The sequence below is a fragment of the Gavia stellata genome, chromosome 3 (genome assembly GCF_030936135.1).
Source record: "Gavia stellata isolate bGavSte3 chromosome 3, bGavSte3.hap2, whole genome shotgun sequence".
Taxonomy (NCBI): domain Eukaryota; kingdom Metazoa; phylum Chordata; class Aves; order Gaviiformes; family Gaviidae; genus Gavia; species Gavia stellata.
Window position 1 is genome coordinate 102,592,495 of NC_082596.1, and position 25,093 is coordinate 102,617,587.

Consider the following 25,093-nt stretch of genomic DNA (forward strand, 5'->3'; position numbering starts at 1 on the left):
AGGATGTTCTGGGCATAGGATGTAGACTTGCGGGCCGGCTCTGTGGGAAGGTTGCTGAATCTGTGACTGCAGGAGGACGTTGGTTAGCACTCACTTCCACAACAAGCTGCCCACCCTGGTTAGTGCTACATCTTAAGTTACTAATGATCCTGCTGTGCTCTGTTTGCTGCTCATGTTCATGCCACGCAGACCATGAGTCTTCCTCTGACCAGTCTGCCAGCATGTCATCGGGCTTTTCCTTCGGGAGCAGGAGTTCTGCCAGTCTGCATCATAACAGGTAAGCGGAACTCCTGCAGAACACTAGGTCATGCAAGAGACAGATGCCAGAGAACTACACATTTACCAGTGACCCAAGAGGCTGTTTGACTACCACCTTTGCCAGTCTCTTGACAGTAGGAAAGAGATTTGAGCTTTTAGAGCTCCATCCAGGCACTCACACTGATTAATTTACTCCTGAGAGTTTCAAAGTCTACTTCATAGACCTGTAATGGATGGAGATACAGGTTCTGTGTGGCACATCACCTAGCCAACCGATCAGAAGGACCTGTTTTGTGAGGCAGAAGTGATACCGCTCAGATCCATAACAGTATGTTATGTTCAAGCCATTCCTTCAGTTCCCAGTCTGCATACGGTTGTGAAGTAAAAAAGTCACCACTTTTAACAGAGATCTTAAAATTCCTCCCAAATTTGCATTTTATATAGAAAAAAAATTTTAAGCCTGTCAGTAGAAATGAATACATTTCACAAATGAAGGCATGAATAGACTATACATTCTTGGTGGTGTGTAAAAACCAGACATTGACTTTGTAGCCACTGTTAGCTTGGGTTGCTTCCCTGACTGTCCACACCTCCTGCTTGTTAAGTCACTCCCAAGGTGCCTTCTGCAACAGGAACCACCAAGTCCTGCATCCAGCTCTCAGGAGAGATTCAGTGGCCACACGCTCCACAGAATACTCCAACAGGCAGTATGGTTGAGACAACTTCAGGCTCTATTCCCCATCTTGTGATCCCGTTTTCTAGCCTTTTCCCTTCACACACCCATTCCCATGCTTCTCTGCATGCAGCACGCAGACATCGCATCGGGTGAAAAGCCTCAAATGGCAGGCTTTAGTGCAGCTGTGTCTCAAAGGAAGATGACTGGGAAAAAATGGGTCCATATGTTATTGGGGTCTTTCTATGTTTCAAGAATGAAGAAAGCTCCAGAGGAAATGCAAAGTTTAAATGACAGAAGTTTTTATGTGGTGAAGACTACTGGAAAGCAGAATTCACTACTGCCTGCGGAGTCTTGGCAGCATACAAGACTGTTGCAGAGCAGCTACATCATCAGCACTACCAGCACAGCTTCCTGCAGTGCTGGTTAAAGCTAAAGAAGATGAAGACTACCTATCTTTAATCCTATGACCAGGATTATACTTGTAGCTACCGCCTCTGGGGAATAGAGGAGCAGTGTTTTTCACAGAGCAAGGTAAGTCAGCGCTTATAGGGAAAAGGGCATGGGTTCAAAATTAGTGCCACATACATCAGCATAATAAACACCCCTCTATCGCACATTCTGAGGATTAGTATATGCAGAAGGCTTTATTTGGCTGGTGAAGTGATCTTAGCCCGCTCTGTCCTGAGCATACCATACCGTGCCCCTCTGCAGTCTGGACTCTTGGCTCCTGTATAAACCTCTAGACACCAGGGATTACCAGCACTTGGAATGTTTTCTTGGGGATACCCTGATGGCTTTCCGCCAGGAAGGTAGATTTTCTTTTGGTGAGCTGAGAAAGTAGCCTTGAGAGCTGAAAGTGAGTGTATGAAAAGAGGTAAATCCTGCCACCCCCCTATCATTCCAGATTCTAACCTCATTTGACTTTGGTCAGTTAGCTCTAAGTTAGTCAGCCCTCAGCTAGCTCCTCAGGGATTGGATAAGAGGACGTCCAGAAGTCTCTTCCAACTTAACTTTTTCTATGATTCTCTCATTCTCTGCCTTATGCAGTATCAGCCAGATGTTCACTCATCCATAGCCACACAGTTCACAGCCCAGTTACACAGATAGACTCAAATTTGATGTCTTTGAACCACATGTTGGGTGTAATACTGACATTTTCGGGATCAATATTTCAGAACAGCAAGTAATTAAATGGTAAATGCACATAAATGAGAGGGATCAGGTTTTGCAAATAACAGAATGCAGTAGCTCTAACAAGAGCAACACTGGATGGTTATGTGTTCTTGACAGAGGCGTTGCAGGCCAATCAGCTCACCTGTAATGGATGGAGTTACACGTTCTGTGTGGCACGTCACCTAGCCAACCGCCCAGAAGGACCCGTTTTGTGAGGCAGAAGTGATACTGCTCAGATCCATAACAGTATCCAATGAAATTCACTGAAAGCCTGCTCTCTTCCAGTCTTCCCTTTCCGTAACTGTTGAGCATAGTGGGGTGTAATATTGGTAAAGAAATGTGAACCTCAGGTGTGGTTAGGATTTCAGAGTGAGTTAGAATATTGACAACTCCCTAGGCGTACGTAGTTTTGACTCTAGATTGGCAAAAGGCCATTGTTGACGGAGCTTCAGTTTATGTCTTGGTTTGAACATGAAACCCAATTTGTAAAATCTCTGAAACAAAACTTTCTCAGTCCTCCTGTAAAGCACAATGTCTGGGGTGAAAATGGGGTTTCCAGTCTTACCTGCTAAAACCATGACACACACAAGTAGTGGCAGAAGACTATGTGGCATTGGCTATGATAGGTATGATGACATATGATGACTGCAGTAGCCATTATCTTGTATCACAGCAGGAGCTGATATGAACTGATACCAGTAGATAAAGATACATCTTTTAAATATAGAGCTCCAGTGCTCCAAAAATATAAACTGAAACAAATGTAATTACCATGAAAAAATACACTCCAGTTTATAAGTCAAAAAAAATGGCAAACAAAACGACAATCGAACATAATGATGCAAAGCAGCAACTTTGCAATTGATGCTGTGTGCCCCAACATCAAGCTTCTTTGACTTTCTCATAGTGTTCTCATAGAATGTTGTAGCTTCCAAAAGCCACTCTCTTCTGTTCGAGTTGGGAAGAGAGTCAGATCCAATGCCAAAAGCCAGAGTTTATATGCCACTCCATATTTCTGCTTGGTTTGGCCGAAATCGCTAATGACTAGCATTGAGCCTTTCTCTACCTCCATATCCGTGAGGTACAAAGCTCAGAGGTACAAAGCTTTGGGATACCCCTGAGAATGTGAGGAGTGCCTGAAGCAGATGTGAAGGGGAAAGAATATAAAAGCTTTTTGTGGTGTGTTCAGTCCACCAATACTGTTTTAAAAAAATGAAAACACAGCTGGGATTTGAAACTTAGTTATAATCTCACTGGTTTTATCAGGGATTAGAGCTCATGCGGAGTGTTATCTAAAACCTCTTGGACTGTTCACTCTTCACCTTGCCTGGGTCTACTGTGCTGACCACAACTTTGTAGTTGTTTGCGTTTCTAAGCAATGGACAGCACCGAATTCGCTCATCTTCTGCGTGCCGGTTGTGTTGTGCACATCATTTTGCAAAAGCCTGTGATCTGTTTCAATGTGATGTACCTCTTGGCTCATTAAACTAAGAAGCCATTAAATCTGACCTATCAGAATCCTTACCAGTAGCTTTCAATGCTGATTTACAAGTTTAATTTTTCCCAAGAGAAGTGGCCATTCATAGCTTCTGTATGCTTTGTGTATCAACAAAGGTGTGATGACACTCCCCCCACCATTGATTTAATGAACTATTAACTGATTAGCTATTGTATGGGCATACCACAAAAACAGTTCTAATTTTACCATTGCAGCATCTTTTTGCTAGCATATGGTTCAATCATCTGTCCTATCTTTTTAAATCTCTTCAAATCCATACTTAGAAAAGGATGTGTATTTAACGGCATTAAATATTTAATACCATTACACTATAAATAAATTTAGAAGTTATTTCTTCACCCCATGCCTCCATCTATTGTAGAAAACAATGTCAGGTATGGAAACATCCTAACAGCAGGATGACAGTAGAAATGGTAATTTTCACTGGGATAACAGAGCTTTCAGGGAAAATGGATTCATCCAATACAAGACAGCTTAGATTAAGTTTCCTTGGTTTCTGTGTAGCAAATCAAGCTGGCTGGCATTCGTGACTACCAAATCTTCAAAAAGCATTGCACAGTAAAACAAAACCCCAAAAGATTGCTTGAATCTTTGCATCAAAAGATGGTGATATTGTAATGAGAATTATATTATAATGATATTATAATGAGATGCTATATATCGTCATATAGGTAAAGTTTAAATTATAGTGTTGCTATAATGACAACATCTCCATATATATCTTGACAAAATATGGACCCTTCTGTTCTAAGGATGGAAATATTGGCTTGTAAAGTCAATGGGAATTCTGTCATTGACTACAGTGGGGCTAGAACTGTACAAAAAGTGTCATAGTTGTCAGAGAGAGACTCAGGAGATCTACAACTTCTGTTGCTGCTTTTAATGCTTTTTAATGCGTTTTATAAATGACACGAATTATCAGCAGCACACTATTGTCTTTTTTAACTTTGATTTTGGAGCAGAAATACAAACTTCTCGGAAGTCTTGTATGGGAAGTCTTCTCTAAATGTGCTAAATAAATGATTCTCTAAATCACTTGCCAAAGCAGTGTGATTCCACCAAAGTGATACAATTTATTGCCAAACTTCTCATTATGATATACTATTAAAACATTTCTTTAAAGACACATTAGCAGAACAACTTGACTTGTTTAAAAATATATGCAGTAAGTTGACACCTTTTGGAAAGTACACACAAAAATCTCCAAAGAGTGACAATTTAAGGCACATGATTATTTTGCAAACTTTGATACATAAATCTCCGGCTAGACCATATATTTGTAAAACATAATTTCATATATTTCAGTAACTAGTTTCACAGCTCAGAGAGACAGAATTCCTCTGAACGCAGGCGACACTCCTTTTTTTTAACATTGCTAGGTCATAGTGCAGCATAATAAACATTTTTAAAAAGAACCTTATCCATGGAGCAAAATGTATAGAAGAGACATCAAATATTTCTGCATTTCATCTTTTTACAACAAGGTAGGCCATAGTTACTTGTCCAATAAATAGCGACTGTGGAATTCCCAACTTGCCTTTCTTTGAGAGACCATGTCACACAAAAAATTTAGAAACAGAATTTTCAGCCAGGGAAGCAAGAACTGAACTCGCCTCACCAGAGGTGAACTGATTTACCAACTGATCATTCCAATCTAATTCACAGGTAAAAAAGAAGCTGGTACATACAGGCAGATCCTCAGCAGCTCTAAATCTATGTTGCTGTGATGGAAATTAGTGGTGCTTGACTGATTAAAGTGTGCTGAAGAAGCAACCAAACACTTGCACCCACAGGACATGTACTGAAATGTGAAAGGACATGGAAAGAGTATGGGGGGGAAAAAAAAAGTGAGACAGATTATGAACTCTTATAACCTGCTTTTTGTATATACCCTGGTAGACATTGGGAGCAATTGCCTTGGAAAAAAATAAGGAATTAGAATCCACTACATTCTAGCTAAGATTATGTTCCCAATATAGAAATTGGGGACATGAAGCTTTTTTTTTTCATCACATTTCAAATTGAGAAACTATGCCAAACGAAACCTTGCTGTAGAGGCAATTACACTAGGAAACACCTTAAAGCGGCATAAGAGCTTCAGAAATTATGCAAGCTACTCCAAGGAAAGGTCTCTTTGCTATCATAATTGTCCATTTTATCCTTCATCTGTTCAGCGATGGTGACACAACATGTAGACAATGCCTAAGGCCTTTGAAAGTAAATGGAGAGTTAAGCCCTTTGTATATAGTGTCTTTCCACTTCTTCTGTTCTTAAAAATGGCATAATATTCCTCTCTGTTTTGCAAAAACTCCTACAGCCCACAGCCCTCTCAAAAGCAGATAGGATCCTGCTGACTTTTCACAGAGACTGCTGTATTTGTAAACACTATGGTGTCTATTGATCCTCTCTTGTTCGGCATAAAAGCATACAAGAACGTTAAAATCTTCTCGCCTGTGATCTTCAAAATTGCATACTCCTGTGTGTGCAACACACATCTGGTGAAAACTTCCATCTGCTGATGATGATTTACAAATGTTTTCTTGAGGTAGCCTGTACACAAAGAGATTAGGAATGCTCTAAAAAGCACGCAGAAAACACGGTCCAGTGTGTTTCTTCTTCTGACTGCAACACAGCCGTGACCTCTGTACAGCAGCAATAAGAAATGAAAGTTTTATTTCAAAGCCAACACCTGACGAGCATCTTGCCAACTTTGGTGTTGGTACTTCAGCATTATGCTGTGAGACTGGAGATTAGATTTTGGCACATTGCACTTTACCTGTGCTAATATTTAGGATCAGTCATGGTCCTGTTATATATCTATGCCAATGACTAAGATACTTGTTCCAATTATAATATCTGGAACAGCATTAATATGCTCTACTTCACCAAAATAGTATGTTCATAGGTACTCAGTTCACAAAAAATTGTATTTACATTATTGAATTATAAAATAAGCATCCCTACCGGTGACAGCCTTATGTCTCATGACCCTCATTAACAAGACTAGCTCTGGGTGATGAAGCTTTCCAACTAGGGACACTGATTTGAATCAGCGCCTGAGATGACTGCAAACAGGCAGCTGCTTGCGGGTTAATATCAAAAGAACCAGTACTCTGAATCTAGTCTCTAAAGGCATGTGTTTTCTATCTATCTAGGTTTGTATATGACAGTTGCCATCTCATCTCTGCAATTTGCACTAGCCTAACCGGCAGTTTTAGCAAAGAGGACAAAGAGAGGAAAAAGACGTGGGCACGAATTGTCACACATTGCTCCACTCTTTTTGGGTGTCTGGGTGAATGTCAAATTTGACATCTGACACAGAATCACCTAGAACCTGTTCAAAATCTGGGTAGGTAGAGTGAAACAACCACTAATTCCTAAAGATAAAGTAAAATTTACCAAATAAAGCCTCTGTTGGATCCAGTCTTAAGCAATTCAGATACCTCCCTGAAGGTGACTTAGTTCATTTACAAATGGTTTACACTGATATTAAATAGAAATATGGTACAGATTAGGATCACAGAAGTGGCTAAGCACTCATCTTCTATATGTCAGAACCTTTGCAGCTTATACCACTGAAGATTTCAAGCCAAAATTTCAGGACTGGAATCATCCAAGGCAAAATACAGACAGGCCAGAGGACTATACGCCAGCATGTAGCGTTGTACATCCATGAGAGGTCTCAGAGTTTTCACTTTTATTTAGTCTTCATCTAAGCTGGCTCTCACTGATGTCCCTAGCTGTCTTCAAGGTGATCGGGAGCAGATTCATACGCAATAGGTGTCTAGTGCAATCTTAACTACTATCATTTAACAGAAAGCTGGGGACAAAAAAATAAAGGAAGTTCCTTACACAAACAGGTATGTACACACACGGTAGCCAAACTACCTCTGTACAATACTTTGAACCATCAACATCCTGAGTCATTGTGGCACTTAAACCATGTGGCAAAACGCAGGACAGTATCTGAGAGACCATTATCCTGATCAGCTATTGAAAGTGATATATAAATTAACAAGATAATCTAACAGACTATTTGGAAGGTGTCTTCCAAAGCAGCAGTAAAAATGACAAATATTTACACTTCTGTCTGAGTGAGGCTATTTAAAATAGAGCAGCTTAATTAAGAATATGAAATGAATTGCTTGTGACCACACAAACTAAAATTCTGAGCTAATTCTGGATGTTCTCTCATTCCAGTGCTACTGAGTTGAGAAAATGAAGGTGAAGGAAGGAAATGGCCTTCCTGGAGTCCTTGATTAAATTTCAAGATGCCAGGACTTACTTCTCCCTGGAAAGTTTTCCACCAGAGTCAATATCCCACAATTACTCAGTGACATAAATATTCAAGAGCAGGAAAGTATTTTTTCTTTAGCTTGCACTTATAAAAGGCACTGATCCATTTCAATCAGAGTAGACTTAGCAGGCAAGAGGCTAACCACTGACTTCTCCTACATTAATTTCTTACATTGTAAATATTGAATTCCATTACTGAAGCAGCAAATGCAGCCTATTTCTTTAAATGTATTTATGGCATAATGGCATAGTAAACCATTTCCATGTAAAAAACCAACAAGAATTTACCATTGCAAAGATTCTTGGTTTAGCCCTCCAAAAATAATATTGATTTTTTGTAACAGTCTACATGAAAAAATAACAAGGAGGCATATTTCCCCTTCACTATGCATCCTTTCGTTATGAATAAGAACTTAAAATGTAAGTGCAGCAGAAAAGCTCCAGTGTTTCTGACATGATGGGACCCCACTCCCTTTCCGTCTGAAACAATTCTAGAGCAGATCCCATGAACCAATAGGTTGCTCTCTATTTTTACAGAAGCCCTTTGTTCAAGTTATTCTCTCTCATCTTCTCCTTTCAAGTAAGTCCTGGCTCACAACTGTGTTTCCTCTTGTTCCAAAGAATGTGGAGGGACATGGCAAGATGCTGGAAGAGATGCTAGCTTCTGAAGCTTAGGGTGTTGCAGAGGTTTTGGCCTGTGAAAAGAACGTCGGCTTTGTACACGTCTGGCTGCAGCAGATCTGTAATTTCCTTGTACATCAAGCAACATTTTCTCCTCTTGGGGCTCCTTCAGATAAGAGTCTTCCAGCCCTTCAAACATAAGTAGAGAATTCTCTTCTTGTGAATTCTCTGACTTGTAGCTAACTTCAGAACCATAACCTGAGTTTACTGTCTCTTTGTTATTCATATCTGTACCTGCTTCCCAGAAGAGATCAGGTACATTTGGGTCACAAGAAGCTATATACTCAGAGACAGTAGAAAGAGAGATATTCCCTCTGTTTTCCAATGAAGAATAGTTTTGTGTCCAAGGCATTTGAAGACAAGATGGGAAGAATTGGAGGGGAGTCACTGAAACACTTTGGTTTTGATTTAGTTGGTCATCTGAAGAGGAGTATTCTGTCATTTCAACATCATGGTCCATATCACCTGGAGAGCACAGTTAAATAGAAACATTTGTAAAACACACTTTCTATACTAGCATGCTGGCTATTGGGCTTTGCTTTTGGCTATTTTTATGAGTGTCTTATGAAAGTGAGTGGTTTAAGATGGTTTTTTTTGCTGGGGAACTGTACCCTGTCCCAATTTCTATCTTGGACAACCTAAATTGAGTTTATTAAACTAACTTCTTATCCTTGCTGAGTATCAGGCAAAACTTAGTTCAGTGTTTGTGATGAACAACTGCCTCTTTCAGATATTTAGGAGGTGGAGCCATCATCTGGTCATTAAGGTGTATCTTGAAATATTTAGTCCTCATGCTCAGCAAGGAAATCTTTTAGAAACGTTTGAAAGAAATTGTGCTCTTCCAATCGAGTAGCAGAGGCTATCACCAGGGAGTCCACTTCTTATTGACCAGAGCCTATGATCAGTTTTCTGTATACTTTAGACTCTGTAGAGAAACTTCACATTTCCACCCTTGGCTTCCAGTTTACATTGTTTTTTAAAACATTTTATTTGAAATTTCAGTATCATTCTCCTATTAGGAGAATTTTGTTAAGGAGGTAATTCAGAGGACTGTTTCAGAGACTAATCAAGGTCTAAGCTTATTAGCTGGGGAAATCTAACTTCCCAAAACACTTCTTAAGAAACGCAGCAGTCAAAACCCAGTGATTTTGATATATCAAAGGTATCTGCACAAGAACTTATACATACCAGTTCCTAGTAATAAAGTAAATTATAAATAAGGCAATAGAATGGAGGAGAAGAACAAAGGTTAGCAAGAAAATGTTCAGCAAGTCATATGCCAATATTTTATGACAATGTTCTCAGTGGGAAAAAAAAGTGAAGAGAATTTCAATATGGGTAAGTGCAAAGGAGAAGTTTTCCTTTTGGAATGCTGCTTATTGTTCAAGTTTCTAATCAGGATATTGGAATTTCATTCACAGTTCTTTAATTAATCCAGTGTTAATTTTAAAATATTGTTTTAAAAATAATCAAAGCTGCATTAATAAGGAACTGAGTACTGGAAGCAACCACAGACCTACAGGCCACTCCAGTAAAGAAAGTGATGTGCTTCCTGCAATTACACTTGAACTAGCATATCTTCTGCAGGGACAGAAGCCAGAACAGAGGAAGAATGGAACTTCCTTTTCTGTTTCTCTTCAAAAGGTTATGAAGTTCTTCTCAAATCAAATTTACCAGCATTTATTCTTATCCTGAGGTCTTTGTCTGAACAAAGTTTCATCAACTAACTGCAGAAGTACTTTCAACTTACCATATTCCTTTATCTGTCGATGCACAGAGGACACTAGGTCATGCATTTGTGATCAGGGATTCCACAAAAGTGAATTCACAATGAAACTAAATATTGCATTTCATTGCATAATCCCTGCAGTGCCCTATGTTCCATTCAATTATGATGTCTGAACTGTGATCTGACCCACCTCATTTACAGCACTGTGTTGATTATAGAAGTGAAGGCTGCTTTTTATGGTGTGGAAAATTTCCACAAAGCAAGAATTAAAGGGCAACTAAGATAGTCATTTAAACCCAGAGTCAATTTAATTTTAAGCCTCTAACACATTAGAAGCAACAACTTATTTACTGCATCAGAAAGATAAACATTTTTCTGTTTTCAGAATAAGGTATGGATTAAGATAAACTTACAGTTTAAGGATAAAGCTCTAACCAAAACTGGAATTCTGCTTCTTCACTGTCCAGCTGTTGTGTAATTATCTCTACCTGTGCAAGGGCACTCTGATACATTCTAGTAAACATGCTTCATTTTTAAACCCTTTCTTATGTAATTTAATTACAACATCAACAGTGTCATTGAGTACTTGTATTGTAGCAGTGGGACCATTTTCCCTTCCTGGGCACTGGATAAATAACCTGGACAAATGTTCAGAACTGACTCAAGGCTTCTTAGCAATAGAGTCCAAAATCATATGCTAATCATGCTAAGAATGAGAGACTTAGCCCAGCTCATTGCTGGCCTAGCCCTGCCGCTCCTGTTGTACATCCGAATGCAATAGAGTCCCACGGGTTAAATGACTCATCTGACCTCTTATGGGCAAACCATATCCTTTGGCATCAGCAACTGGATTGTCTTTGTGGGGCTTCAGACTACTTTGCTTACATCTGCAGACAGTAGCAACAGGGTTACTTGAAAAGACCAATCACTGTTTAAGGGGGTTGAATCAGAATTAGCTGATTCCTGTTAGGGAATTCAGGTACAAATTTTATCGTCTAGAACTGACTAACCAAGAAACCTGGAATCTCTTGAAAATGCATGCACAATATTCTGGTATTTGGAATGCTATTTTCTTGGCATTTAAAGTACTCAAGCCAAAACAAAGAGTGGGACCCTTAGCTGCCATAAAAATAGCAAGGCATTGGACCCCAAATAGTTGGACAGCTCTTCTGCAGAAGGAAAATAGAAAGGTGTTTTGTTATTCAAGCTGGAAGAAAATAGAAAATGTTTAGTTGTACGAAGAAAACAGGAAGGAAAGAGATGTTCTGGGAGAAGAAAAACCAGAAAGGTAAGTTTACTTGTCAGTAGTCAGGGTTGATAGGAAAGCTGATTAAAAATAAAGGTGATAATATCCTTTAAAATATTACATATGTGTTGATTCTGGGAGAAAAGATCTGGGTCGGTCCTCTGGGCCGTCTGCTAGCAGGAAGGAATCTATTGATTTATTGCTGAGCCGGAATGGAGTGAGCCGTCTGAAGTTGTTTGGAGAATATGGGATCTGCACTCGGGCCCTTTGTGATGGTACCACAGTATCTTCACTAGATAACCATGGTGAGAACTTCATGTAGATGCTTTGATCATCATCAGCTGAAAATACTGGGTTATCAATTCCTAAAAAAAGTTCATGAGTGACAAATACAATTAATCAAAATAATTTCTTGGTAATACAGCAAGATACTTGGTAAACAGAGAATGGCTATAGTGGGAAAAAAATAGACCGACACACACTGGTATAGGTGTGACTAGGGCAATACACAGACCATTATACACACATAGGTTGCTCTTTCTACCTTGGTTATTGCTAGTCATTTTGGATTTCTATTAAAGAGAAAAATTTGACATTATATCCAATATGCAGTTATGTTTGGGATATCTGGAGACAAAAAATAAAATCAATAAAAGAAGAAATCAGTCAGCAAATTTTAAGCAAAATAAAGCACAATATAAAACAACTGCAGAAAATTCAAATCAAACCCATAAAAAAGAAACAAAAGATGGAAAAAAACTGCAAAGGCATAAACTGCACAACTCCATAAAGGAATGAGATGTGTGTAAGGGAGCTAGAGAAGGCCACAGAACAGTCAAAAGTAAGTTACAGGAGCCTTTTAATATAGATATTAAGTTTGTAGTGTTTGAACAGAAAAAGAAATCTAAAAAATGAGTCTAGGTCTGCACCTTGCCACCCACTTATTTCTGGATTGATTTCTGGACGACTTTACACATTCTCAAAACATAGAATTTGTCATGGAACAGTGAAAAGGCTGTCTCAGCATGTCTGCCAAAAGAGTACAGACACAAGTATTTTTCTTCACTGTATACACCATGTTACATATGAAGCACACAGTGGCATGCTGAAAATTCAAGCACAAAAGTGCTAAAGAGAAATACTAGATTTTAAAACTGTGTAAATCATATAATATAATTTGTTATATATAGTGACACACTTTCAGTCTGGTATTTTGGAGCCTTTCAGGGCTGGAAATCAAATTCAATGAATGCTCCGGGAATGCTGCAAATCTGCCCTTTTCAGTGACTTCTGTGAGCCTGTAAGGATCTGAGGGAGCTGTGAATTTAAGAGGAGAAATCCTGTGTGAAAGAAGAAGCATGGAATTTATCACAACAAAGTGCTTCAATTGCAAGTAGAAAACAGTTCCAAAGGACTAGTATTGACTGGTCTTGTGAGCTAGGACAATGCTAAAATAACATTTTCTGTTGCTAGAAATAATTGGTGGGTTTAGTTCTGGTTTAGGCAGTCATGCTCACAACTTCTACCAGTAGCAAATTTGACGCTCTCCATACCTCTAGATATCCAAAACTTGTTATCTGTTAACATTAATATATTTTCTAATAGAACACGTCAAATCAAGACAAAACAAAAAATACAGGCTAAATCAAGCAGCATTTCTAGTATTTTTTTTAACATGTGAGAAAAAAAACCTCTGTAGGTAATTAATATTTTTACCAGTAGGAGTATCTGTGAAATTTTGCTTCGTCACATTAGCCAGGAAATCAACTCCTTTGCCTAGATGCAAAGTTTCATAATCATTATTTTCTTCTGATTCAGAAAACTCCACATCTGGAAAAAAAAAAAAACAAAGTCCAATTTGATTAGAGATTTGTATCAGTTCTGATAGAAAATGCTATTTCATGCTGGTTTGATGCTGGCATAGTTATCAAAGATACATCTTTAACAAGGATCTAGATAAGGGCAAAATTTAATCAACAGTTTTAGCACTGAAATGCAAATGTGAATGTATGTAGAGTTTGCAGCTTGGATACCAATCACGTCAAGAAACTCAACACAGGTTTCTGGCTTGCATTATTATCTGGTGCTATGATAGAGAGATTTCACATTCTGGCTAAGCATTTGGCTAACGGAATTGTTTGCTTTCCTGGGACTGAAACAAACCAACCTATGACATGGCAGCACTGCTGCTGCTGTGTTTTGTGTCTTAAATGCTCACGTGTTGACAAATGCCGTCCAGTTACAATAACAAGTCACTGCATTTTCATCATTTGACAGAGGTCAGCATTAGTATCCTGACTGACTTCAAATCTGGTGAGGTCATTGCTACTTTTACTGCAGTGGAATCACTTTTACAACAGCTGCTAAACCACTTGTTAAGATTATCTTCCAATAAAGCTTTTTTTTTTTAAGTAGAGGATGACATCTATACACTGTGTTCTTTAACAAGACAGTATTGAATGGCCTACTTAGAAGTATTCGGAAAGCTCTTTCCATGCAAAATGGTTCTAGAATATTACACTTATTCAGCCAGCCTGCATTGCCCTTGTCAGTCAAAGAAAAATAATGCTCAGAAAAATATCTTTGCTTGGCACTATTGAGAAAAGATGAATCCCTCTCTACTTCAATTCTCTTTGAGATCAAGGGGTTGCATGCATGAGCAGAGGAAAGAACACAAATAAGAGTTAGTTCAGTGGCTTTTAAACCACGTTTCAGTTTTTAAGTGACACATACTATTTTATAATTATATAACAAACATATCAACATCCATCACATCTTGCTATGACTGACACCAATGCCAAAAGATGGCTAAAACATGAGATGAAAGAATCTGGGGCTTTACATGCAAAACCTACTTTGCTAGGGGTGCTCCCTAGGCCAGTCAGCTTCAGATTACACTTTCAGTGTTGACTTGTGTGCTAGATTTGTGCATGAAGTGTGAATCAGTGCTGAAACTGGTCTCTGACTATACGTTCCTTTCAAAGCTACACTCTCCTTGAGTTCTAACGCGCTTGCTTAGTGTCGACTCGGATTCAGACCCTTCTAAACAAGTGGACCTCAACTCAGATCAGAACGTCATCTCAGCTACTGAATTTGATATGGCATGGCATACTGGGCAGACATATCCTGCTGTCACGAAAAAGAAGAATGTTAGCAAAAGTTGCTCTGTGCAGCTTATCCAAAAGGAAGCTGAACGTTCAACCCCGTTGTAGCCACTGCATTGTTTGGTTTTCAAAATTTAAATGTGATATTTTAAAAATGTGAGTAAGAAGGCCAATTAAAATTTGGTTTGTCATCCAGCTGCCTAGAAAAACACTTCTGAGTCATCGAGACACTGCATTTAAGCATGGAGCAGATCCCTGCTCTGAGTTCTGAATGATGACTAGAAGTCCCTTTTTAATACCAGCTTCGCTGTTGCATACCACAAAATATTTCAATGATGCTTTACAAACAATGTAGCTGGTAAAATGCAGTTAATGAAACTGGTCTAAGAGTCTTTTTACCTTTTTCCTTCAAAGTAAAATCTTGTACTGGATTTTCTGAAGGTATTTTTCCATTTGGTATGACACTGCTGTTTCGCTGAAAGAAAACAAACAAAGTTACCAAAAACGCTACCATCATCAGATAGCAATGGCAGTGACATCCTTTGAAATCACGAGTTCAGCAGCATAACCCTGAAATCTGTTGTAATCTTTGCTTGAGGCTCAATATGGATGTCATTAGCTTCCCCCCTACACTTGTACTCACTGCAGGAAAAGAAAGGAACTTTGGCTCTTTGTACACTGTATGTTCCCTCTTAGTTTCATGCAAATTTTGTGGAACGCTCTATGCTGTAGTGCTACCCTGCTACATCTACACTGCAACATGTCCTCACAGTATTGTAGCATGGCTCAAGGTCTGTTGTTTTTGAAGTGATCAAAAATCTCTCGCCCAGAAGAAGGGTCCCAAAGCATAGAGAAAAGCAGCATGTGAGAAGATGCCCCTTGAGTTATCTCATGGTTTAATTCTTCTTGCTTAGGCCCTTTAAGTTCATGAAGGTCTATAGGACAGAGATAAATGTAGGACATAGGACCCTTCAGAGTCCTCCCTGCCCTCCCCACCCCTTAGGTTGTATAAGGTGGTATAAGGTTGTAGGTGGCTACATCTGGGTCCTTGTGAAAGTATTTTACCCTTTTTTGGCCACGGTCTCGCTTGTGGATTTTGTTGAGCTTCTTGGAATGGTTTATTCCTAGTTTGGTACTCTTGAAAGATTCTAAACGCTTCCTCATTGTCCTATGGAAAATCTCCTTGTCTTGTTTCTCATCTTCACTGTGCATGATCTCATGTCGACTGTACAGGTGTTTGTGCTGCGGTCAGGATAAGAAGACAATATTCATTTATTTAGAAATACAGTTGGAAGCCCTGAATCAACGCATTCAATCAGTGTCATGCAAATGTAAACAATGCCATAAAAAAGAATGAACCAAAGACTAGTCCGAAGGCATTAATGCAACTCCTATTTTCCTTTCTCTTTCTTCACCATGAAACAGGTATAAGTCCAGGAATTTTAAGTACATAAGTGTGACTGTCATTCAAAGGAAGCCTCTCCCTGTAAGTGTCTGAATCACTTTAGTTGATACACTCCATTTAATCCTGCTTCAGAACCCATGTTGGACCCAGTTCTGCATTCCACTGGCTCCAGTGAAGTCAAAGGCACTAGCGCTGTTAAAGAGGCATGTTCATAAATGAGAAAGAATATAACCAAAAAGCCTATCTTCCTCAAGGGTGTGGATTTTGCAGATGGGTTCTTTCCTTTTGAGTTTCAATCCCAAGTTTTGGTTCCTAATGTCTCCGAGTTTTAGATTGGAAAACAGTCCAATGCTAGCCTTCTGCTCTCACCTCCTGCCTGGGTTTGTACAGGTACTGTTGTAGGGTGTGATGAGCGACCGTGTCTTCTGTGTCCCGGATACTTTTCCGCCTCTGCTCTAAAGCTTGCATGTCAAGGCAAACTGGTCCAGCTTTTTCTCTCCTGAAGAAGAATACAATATACAAACAGCAGTTTTAAAAATCAGCAATTGCTGAAAGAGGAAGGAAAAACAGGAAAATGGGGAATGAGGGGGAGAAATGAAGTTTAAATAAAAAAAGGAAAGGACAAAATCAGCTAAATGAAAATGAGTGAGCAAATACCTAAAGGGAAATGTGAAAAGATTATTGTTTTTTGTCTTTCAGGTGGGTGCAGCATTAATTTCTCAGTTTACATGACACACGGTCTGTTCAGTGAAAAAATCATGAAAGAGTTAAGGAAGGGGCAATTTTTTTCCTTGCCTCTCTCCTGACTTTTTCTGGAGCAGACACAAAAATGACATCCAGCGCTGTCTATAGCAGTTGGTGAGCAAAAGGCACATGAAACAACTCTAATGTGGATGTCTGCTTTGTCTTACCAGCCTTTACTGCAAAAATGTGTTTGCGTGTGAAATGCAACAATATAATCACAGAATCACAGAATCATTAAGGTTGGAAAAGATGTGTAAAATCATCAAGTCCGACCATACATAACTGTATGTATACCCATTTTATGGGGGAGAAAAGATTAACTGAAGTTCAAAAAAGCAGTGAATGAAGCCCCTGTAGTTTGCATTTTTCAAAATTTATAACACTCTTTCCATTTCCTCACATATAACAAAAAAACCCCACAAACCACCCCCCCCCCCCAATCAGTCCACATTACTTACAGTAAATAAGAGACAGAGCTTTCCACAGTGCTTGGGCGTGGTGTGCTGAAATCCACATTTACCATGTTGTCTGTACTTGGAGAACGTATAAATGCCAAGGAACCTCTACGTTCTCCCTGGCCACAGAAAGAAACAAGACATATTTCAGCTGTAAACAGCTAGGGCAAAATGTATGTCAGAAAATGCACATAATTTGTGAGGCTGCTGTATGCAAATGGCACAAGAAGCAAGGGAGAAGTTGTATTTAGGCAATGAACACAAACCATTTTTTGGGTTTATGGTTTCTTTACGTTGAGTGATGTTATCCCAATGAACAAAGCTAGGAGGAAAACTATTCCACTCTTGTAAATTGATTTTGAGGAGGTGAGTGATTTCTTAGGCCTCAGTCTATTTGCGAATTATATCCTTGCACTTTTGCAGTCTAGCTCTTTTCACAGACCCTTTCAAGGATGGACCTTTTACTCTGTACCACATTGCAAACCAAGTATGTAGGGATATCTATGCAGATTTTTATGACTCGACTTATCACTGCACTAAAAGTAGCGTTTTTGAAGATATCACAGTAAGTTTTTTGTTCTCTACCAGACCGGAAGCAGCAAATGTTAAGTGGTGGTAGAAGTCTACAAGACTATTTGAAAGAGGTTATGGCACGAAGAGATGAGATACTGAAGAGATGAGATTTGCTTTCAGTTCTAAAACTAGAGTCACAGAAGTGAATTGCTGGAAAAGCTCGGATTTATGTCTTCAGAGTTTTCCCTGGTGCTTGCTTAATGTCTTAGTTTAGGTGAAAGGGAGCTGTGAGTGACATCGTGGTTACAGAGGCTGAACCGATCTATGCTTTTGAATCACAGCAAAGTGAAATCACATACCAGGTCTCTACATTTTAAACTGTAATAAAGAATACACCAAGAAAAAAGTCTCCCTTGCAGAATATTGAAAGAGATTTTATCTACATTTCTCCAACTTTAACTGTATTGTGTCCCCTTAACATTTTTATATTCATAAAGCAAATCAAACAAATGTTTGTGGTAGCCCACATACACATTACAGTAGTATGCGTTGGATCAGATCAGTGGCATTAAGAAGTACGCTCTGGCCTCTGTAGGCAGAAAACTTAGAGAAAAAAAAGTAAATTCTGGGTCAGCATCATCCTGTCCATTTTCTTAAGTGCATCTGACTTTCTTTTCAAATCAAGTTTAATGTTTCATACATACATCATACCGTATCATCAATGGAGGAATTTTAACCAGAAGAAGTTATGAACTGTAAGTATTTTGAGTCGCTTCTATTCACTTGCTCTGGATTATTTTCATTTTGCCTGCCTTAGCCTCTCCCCTCTCAACTGCAAGGAATTTATTTAGGTTCAGACTGAACTCTCACAAGCTCTTGTTTATTGTACAGATGCAGCATAACAGCAGAGCTGAAGAAAGAAAAAATTATAAAATAGTGCAAGTGAGAAGAAAGCGCGTAGCTGGGGGAGGCAGATCTTTACTCCTCCTGGAAGAAATGGCTTCAATTTCAATGTCAGCTTGTAATTCACAGATATTTTGCTCAAAGATACATTTCAGAAGTCAAGGGAAAGTTGTTAAAGCAGTGTATCACTGAAGCCAATATTTACATGAGACAGGTGGAATGACTTTAGGATTGACAACTCATGACTAATCAGGCATATTAACATAACCAATTTCCAGTGGAAGAAACCATGTTGCAAATCTTTTGTAGAACCTGGAGAACTTCTAATATCTTTGTCTATTGTTATAAGATCAGTAGACATTTGCCAATAGAATTGGCTGCAAGACACAGTATACACAAATAGTATTTGGACTAGGGTAGCAAAAGTCAGTTTACTTGTGCTATGAACTGTACTAAGGTATAATGAAAAAGGTAACTCTCCTAAAAAATGAATAATCTAACTTAATCTGACATTACTAGATGGGATTCAAGACATTATTGGGTAAGGATTCCGGGGCTAAATCTGCATGGCTTAGTGATCTATAGAGCCCTTTGCATCTGTTAAAGAGAAAAAATACTGTAGTGAATATACTGAACAGATTCTGCAGTGAATCTGAACATGAGTCTCATGCTCATCAACATCAAAGTTGTTATGAGGGATGCCCCATCCCTGGAGGTGTTCAAGGCCAGGTTGGACAGGGCTTTGAGCAACCTGGTCTAGTGGAAGGTGTCTCTGCCCATGCCAGGGGGGTTGGAACTAGGTGATCTTTAAGGTCCCTTCCAACCCAAACCATTCTATGATTCTATGATCTAACTTTCTTCCTCCGAGGTGTGACCCAGAAAGCACCACGAGAAAGAAAATTACTTCTTGAGCTCACATGGTCTGAAAACTGAATGGATAGTTTACCAAATCTCAAAAGTATTTGCTTATCTTGTGAACCACTGCCTCTTTTTCACACTAACATCATTTCTGAATTTTATCTTATTTTATGAATTTGATCTTTGAAATTCCATGTTTCACTGGGAGAAGTATGCCTGGCTGTAGATCATTTTCAAAAAAAGAAAAGAGTAGGAGTAGCACCAGTCATAGTAACCAGTTATTAGTAGTAGTATCAGTCATAGCAATAGTGTTTATTTTAATTAAAGAAATTAACTGGTATATCACTTAGCTGTGAAAATGAGTTCACCGGGAGATTACGGACATAGATAGATCATCACTTCAAAGATTACTGTTTAAAATATTCCATTTAAAACTATCCTCTACACCGTATGCATACTGCACATTTGTGGTGATTTGAACTAAGGAGGCCAGTTTCATAGTGAAGAAGATTAGGAACTCTTACACAATCTGTTAACATTGCTCCAGTCTGGGAATGGTACTCCTGCAAAAGGCCAGTAACTTTCTTCCATTCTGTAACTTTAAAAATTTCTCCTGTTGCAAGTCTTAAGTTTCTCTAACTTCACAATTCTATGATTGCATTTGATATCTGTTGTTTATCACTTTAACCCTAATTTTTGAAGTGTGGGTGTTATGATTCCTTTGAATTGAAGTTACCCTTCCCAGTTTTTTTGTATTACTGTGATCTGGCAGAATGAGATTATAGCAGTCCACTACTTTGGTCATATATCCACATCGTTTGGAAGTGAGCTTCTTCAAATCAGATTTGTCATCACATAGAACCACTGTTCTGCAGGAGCGAGATTCTGTTGTCACATTTAGAAAGACACTACTTTGCCTGATCCCTTTGGAATTACAGTATTTTTTCATGCAATGAATAGAGAAACAAAGTTATTCAGTAAAATCCAACAGAAAAGTACAGTGATGTAAGTACAATATACTCATACTTGGGGATCAGGCACGATACCGAGAAATACAGCCACTCAAACATGAGACTCAAAACACATTTAGAAAAAAAAAGCAGAGCAGAAATGAAAATAGTTTTCTTTTAGACATCTCCTGCAATATATCTAACTTCAGATTATATTATAAATAAAAAAAAAAACAAAAACCAAACGATGCTATAATATGTCAACAAGTGTTCATAAGTACCTCAGCCACATAGCTAATTGCATCCTTCAAGTTGAGTTCATGGAAAACATTAAGGATCTGGTCTCTTGATTTTTGAGCAGATCTTCGCATCAGCACTTTACTGAGGAATTTCCTATCAAAATTGGACCACCTGATAATTTAAACAAACTGTGTTAATGGCAACAAGCAATTTTAGTTTCACAGCATTTTTAGTTTAGCATAAATGATATTTTTGTGAGCTAACCACTTTTAAAAAAATGGTGAACATCATAGCAATGTGAGGGATTTGTGTTTTGAAGCTTTTCAATTAGCATTTAAAGAAAGTTAAGGAAAAGCCTGCTACAGAGTTATGCAGCTGTCACAAAGCATTTAACAGGTTCCCTTACCAAACACTACTACAACAGCAAGAGTGCTATGATTACAGTATCCCATTTCAGAGTCACTAGGACATTTTATACTCTGGGAGATCATGCTACCTTATTTTTCCACTTCTGATTACGCATTGTTATATTTAATAGCTTCATTCTAAAAGTTTAATTTTCTTTCCTCCTTTGGAAGGGAATCTGCTTTTCCCCAGCTGTATTGTAGAACAGCCAGCCTAGAAAATGAGTTCACAACAACAGTGCTCTTCCAAAAGCACTTGCAGAGGGCCTTATTCATGCCATTGATGTACTCTGGGGGATAGAAGTGACGTGTATTTTCTCTGATTTACACTTCCAGGCTTGTTGGATAGCAGGATATCTGCCATTTTGTATTTAGGCTCCAGAAGATAAAGGTTGCTTTACTTTCATCTACCTTCCTCAAGATTTTCTCTAAAGGGCATGAGGCAACTTCACCCATCTTGCCCAACGGCTATTTTGAGTTTATGACATTTTATTGAGACTGTTGAAACTTTTTTGTTGTTAAACATTATTCACAGAATTGATAACTATTCCTCGTCTCTAGCCGGAACATCTGACAAGCAGTCTCTAATTCAGGCTGCCACACCTGAGCACGTCAGAGGGGATGCTGTGGCTGCCATTTCTTTGAGGAAGCAGCACTTTCATGTACGTATAGTCCAAAAGAAGCAGACTAAAGGTGGTCTCATTCAAAATACATTAGTCATCAAACCACACACTCAACCATGAATCTACATTAAGCTACTGCTTCTCTTGTTACTCAGGGAGATTACTTTCTGACATCTAAGAAGTCAAACTCTAATCTGCCACTTTAAAAGTATTTAGCTCCATCTTCAAGACAGTATTTCAAAACTGGGGATGTATTACCCTGTATTATAGCCTGCTGAAATTCATTCCCAAAAAGTAAACTAAAAATTTAGACCAAAAGAAAGAGGATGTTCTATTTGGGATGCCTCATGAAAATTCTTCCCTGCATAAATGAGAAAAGAGCAAAGGGAAATGAAGGAGACTGTCCCTATAACTGGGTACAGAGAGGTGAGCAATTTGGCTTGAGCTCAGATACAATCTAGCTCCAGCCCAGGAGTTGTATAATTATATGAGCATAATGCTAAACCTCGGCTAATATACTCAGCTTCTCAGCAAGGCTTAGGGGAGTGCTCTGCGGAAAGCTGACACAACCACATGGCTTTTGGATTGGAATTGTCATGTTGAGTCAGCAGGACATTGGCAGGTCAGAACTGTGACTGTCTGCACCTATGAAATGACCTAACTCCAGGGAGAGAACTGCTTAACTTTAAATAACCTTCCTAAAGATGTCCAGATTTAATGTCCTTTCTTCACATTTGTTCATCCAGATTATGGAAGTGTGCCCATCACAATGGCAACTCTTCACGTGTACTTTAAAGAAAACAGTGTCCATATCTTTCAGCTGAGTAATTTTGCTTCTCTCAAGATGAATCAACTATAAACAGAGAGGGATGGAAATGATCCATAATTTTCATCGTTGGTTTCAAACTAATAGGCTTAAACTATCCAAGTCATTTCAAAGCATCCTCTGCCATCACTTTCAGAGCTGTTGAACACATCCTTTGTAGAAATAGGATAAACAACTAGCACAGTCATAGTTGAGGTTTTTTTAGTTACTCCACACACAAATAACATTCATGAAATGGAGTATTACAGAGAAGGGCCAACATTAATCTTTTAGGTTAAATCTTGTGCAAATGGCCAGTTCTCAAATCTTGAGAGAAGCTGATCCCTGGATATGAACTGAGGCATTTGCAAAGGCCTAATCTGAACTGCGGAAGAAAAAGAAAATATTCCAGTTGTAGGGGACAAAAATAAACTATTTTCACATTTGCTGTATTTCCAGTATTTGCAGTATATACTCTTTCAAGCTACATTTGACATCCTTCCTGTCCCTAAACTCACAGGCTTAAAAAGTCATAATTTACAGGTAAGATTTCCTAGCAGTATTTCAACATTCCAAGTGAGTTACTACTTACTTGTCTCTCAGATAATTATGTCCTATTTGTCCAGAAATGTCTTCTATAGCAGAAAGAATGTGATCAAAGGCCTAGGAAAGTGAAAGTGGAATTAATATCTTTACAGAAATAAAAGGCATAATTAGAAAATAGCTCAATTTATGTCAGGCTAGACCAGGTGACTATGCAGAATAATTTTATTGCTGCTAAGCAGATTTTTTTTTTCCCATTTACAGAAATGCTAACTACTATATGCTTTTCTTCAAAGTTCCTGAGCTTTGTAACCAGTTCTTTACAAATTCACTAACTATTCTTGAATTACAAGGGTCTCAGCAAGAAGGTACTTAAGCCCCCATTTTAACATTCAGTTTTAAGACTCTGTTTATCGACTCATTTTACCATCTCCATTTCTGGCCTATGAAGTACATCAGCCACTATTAGTGCTGGTGATTAAATCAGTTGAAAAATTTCCCTAGTGTTTCTTTTTAGACATTTCAGGAATCCATACTTCCCTCAGAGTAGAAGCAGGCACCATTCTTTCGCTATCTAGGGCAAAATCCCGTACTGGGTATATTAGATGGATGATTGATAGAAATCCTGAGGTTTGTAACTCCGGATTCAAAGCAAGGCAGTTGCAGGTGGAATTTGGTCTTTTTCTGTACATGGTTGTTAACATGTCACTCTAACATTGGAGTGATTACTGCAGAATATACAGCATGCTAGGTTTAGAACAACATGGTGATACGGATTATTCCTGAATATAATATTAATTACTGCCTCAGGAGATATCTGACATGGAAGTTGAGAAAATGATATTATAAGTAAGTTGTCTCCCTCCTACTCCCTGAGAACAGACAGTGCTCCCTCCCTCAGAAGGCTGAAATTTATACAGTTCTGGGAGCGCTGTGCCTCCTGAGACAATATCTGCTAGAATACTCTAGGAAGTGGTGAATCAGTACATACAACGTTACAAAGTGTTAGGATTAACATTACTGCTTGGCCTGCACTACTAACTGACATGTAAAGGTATATCCCATAAATGTAGACAGGCTGTATTTGTTCACCTGGGGAAAGAATCCTGATTTTCAAATAGTAAAATATTTGAATGGAAGTGGAAATTTGAATTGCTGGATAACAAAAGCATAATGTATTTATTCAGTAGTCTGTAAAAGAATTACTCAGAAACAAACCCTGTCCATCACTAAGTTGTTAATTCACTTCAGGTAGCCCCCAATGTGAAAACGGACAAGATTAGAAGCTCATTCAAGAATGTGTTAAAATGCTCAATGCAGAATAGCGGTGTAAATCTGAAAAGTTTATGAATTAAAGAAGGCCATGAAAGATGTCTTACCGTCTTCCATCCTTTAACCTATATTTGTATTGAAAATGTATGTTTTCTTTTACTGAATAAAAACTTTATAATGTTGTGTAAAATTGAATTGGAAGAGATCATGTTTCAAAATCTTTTAAAAAGGTTAAAGAAATGCAGGCAGACCCAGCATTCACATTGAACTAAAACTATTACCATTAATCTGGAATTTCAGTATATAATTAACATCTGCACTGGGCAGCAGGCTACCTTTCTATGTAATATGCAAGCTACAAAGCCTGCTTTCTTATCTTTACCATAAATAAACAATATTTAAGAAGAAAAAAACCCCTTACTTCCACATGCTTTGCCCTAGCAATCTTTAATCAAATGTTCTCCTCTTTTAGATGAAGAGAAAGAAGCATATTCCAGCCGTGCTGTTTCCCAGTACTGTCAGCCCCATTGAACTCTCAAGTGAAAGACCAGAACCTTCAGTTGAGTATCCCCTCACAGGACTCAACCCAAAGACAAATTACAGCCTAGAGATAACTTTTGAAATATTTGAAGGGTTTTGCACTTGAAATTTGATTCTCCCCTCCCTTCCAAAAAGAAATTTTCTCTAATATTTTTT

At 38.5% G+C, this 25,093-nt stretch overlaps 1 protein-coding gene across 1 annotated transcript in view; it reads right to left on the reverse strand.

Annotated features, from left to right (window-relative positions):
- Positions 1-11,695: 11,695 nt before the first annotated feature.
- Positions 11,696-25,093, reverse strand: part of SLC9A3 (solute carrier family 9 member A3) — a 52,954-nt gene continuing 39,556 nt past the window's right edge. The window contains exons 9-16 of the mRNA XM_059815381.1: positions 23,175-23,245; positions 20,792-20,921; positions 17,290-17,405; positions 16,457-16,586; positions 15,748-15,924; positions 15,082-15,157; positions 13,295-13,408; positions 11,696-11,943 (exon numbers count right to left, since the gene is read on the reverse strand). Coding sequence (XP_059671364.1) covers positions 11,696-11,943; positions 13,295-13,408; positions 15,082-15,157; positions 15,748-15,924; positions 16,457-16,586; positions 17,290-17,405; positions 20,792-20,921; positions 23,175-23,245 — 1,062 coding nt within the window. The remainder of the gene's footprint in view (positions 11,944-13,294; positions 13,409-15,081; positions 15,158-15,747; positions 15,925-16,456; positions 16,587-17,289; positions 17,406-20,791; positions 20,922-23,174; positions 23,246-25,093) is intronic.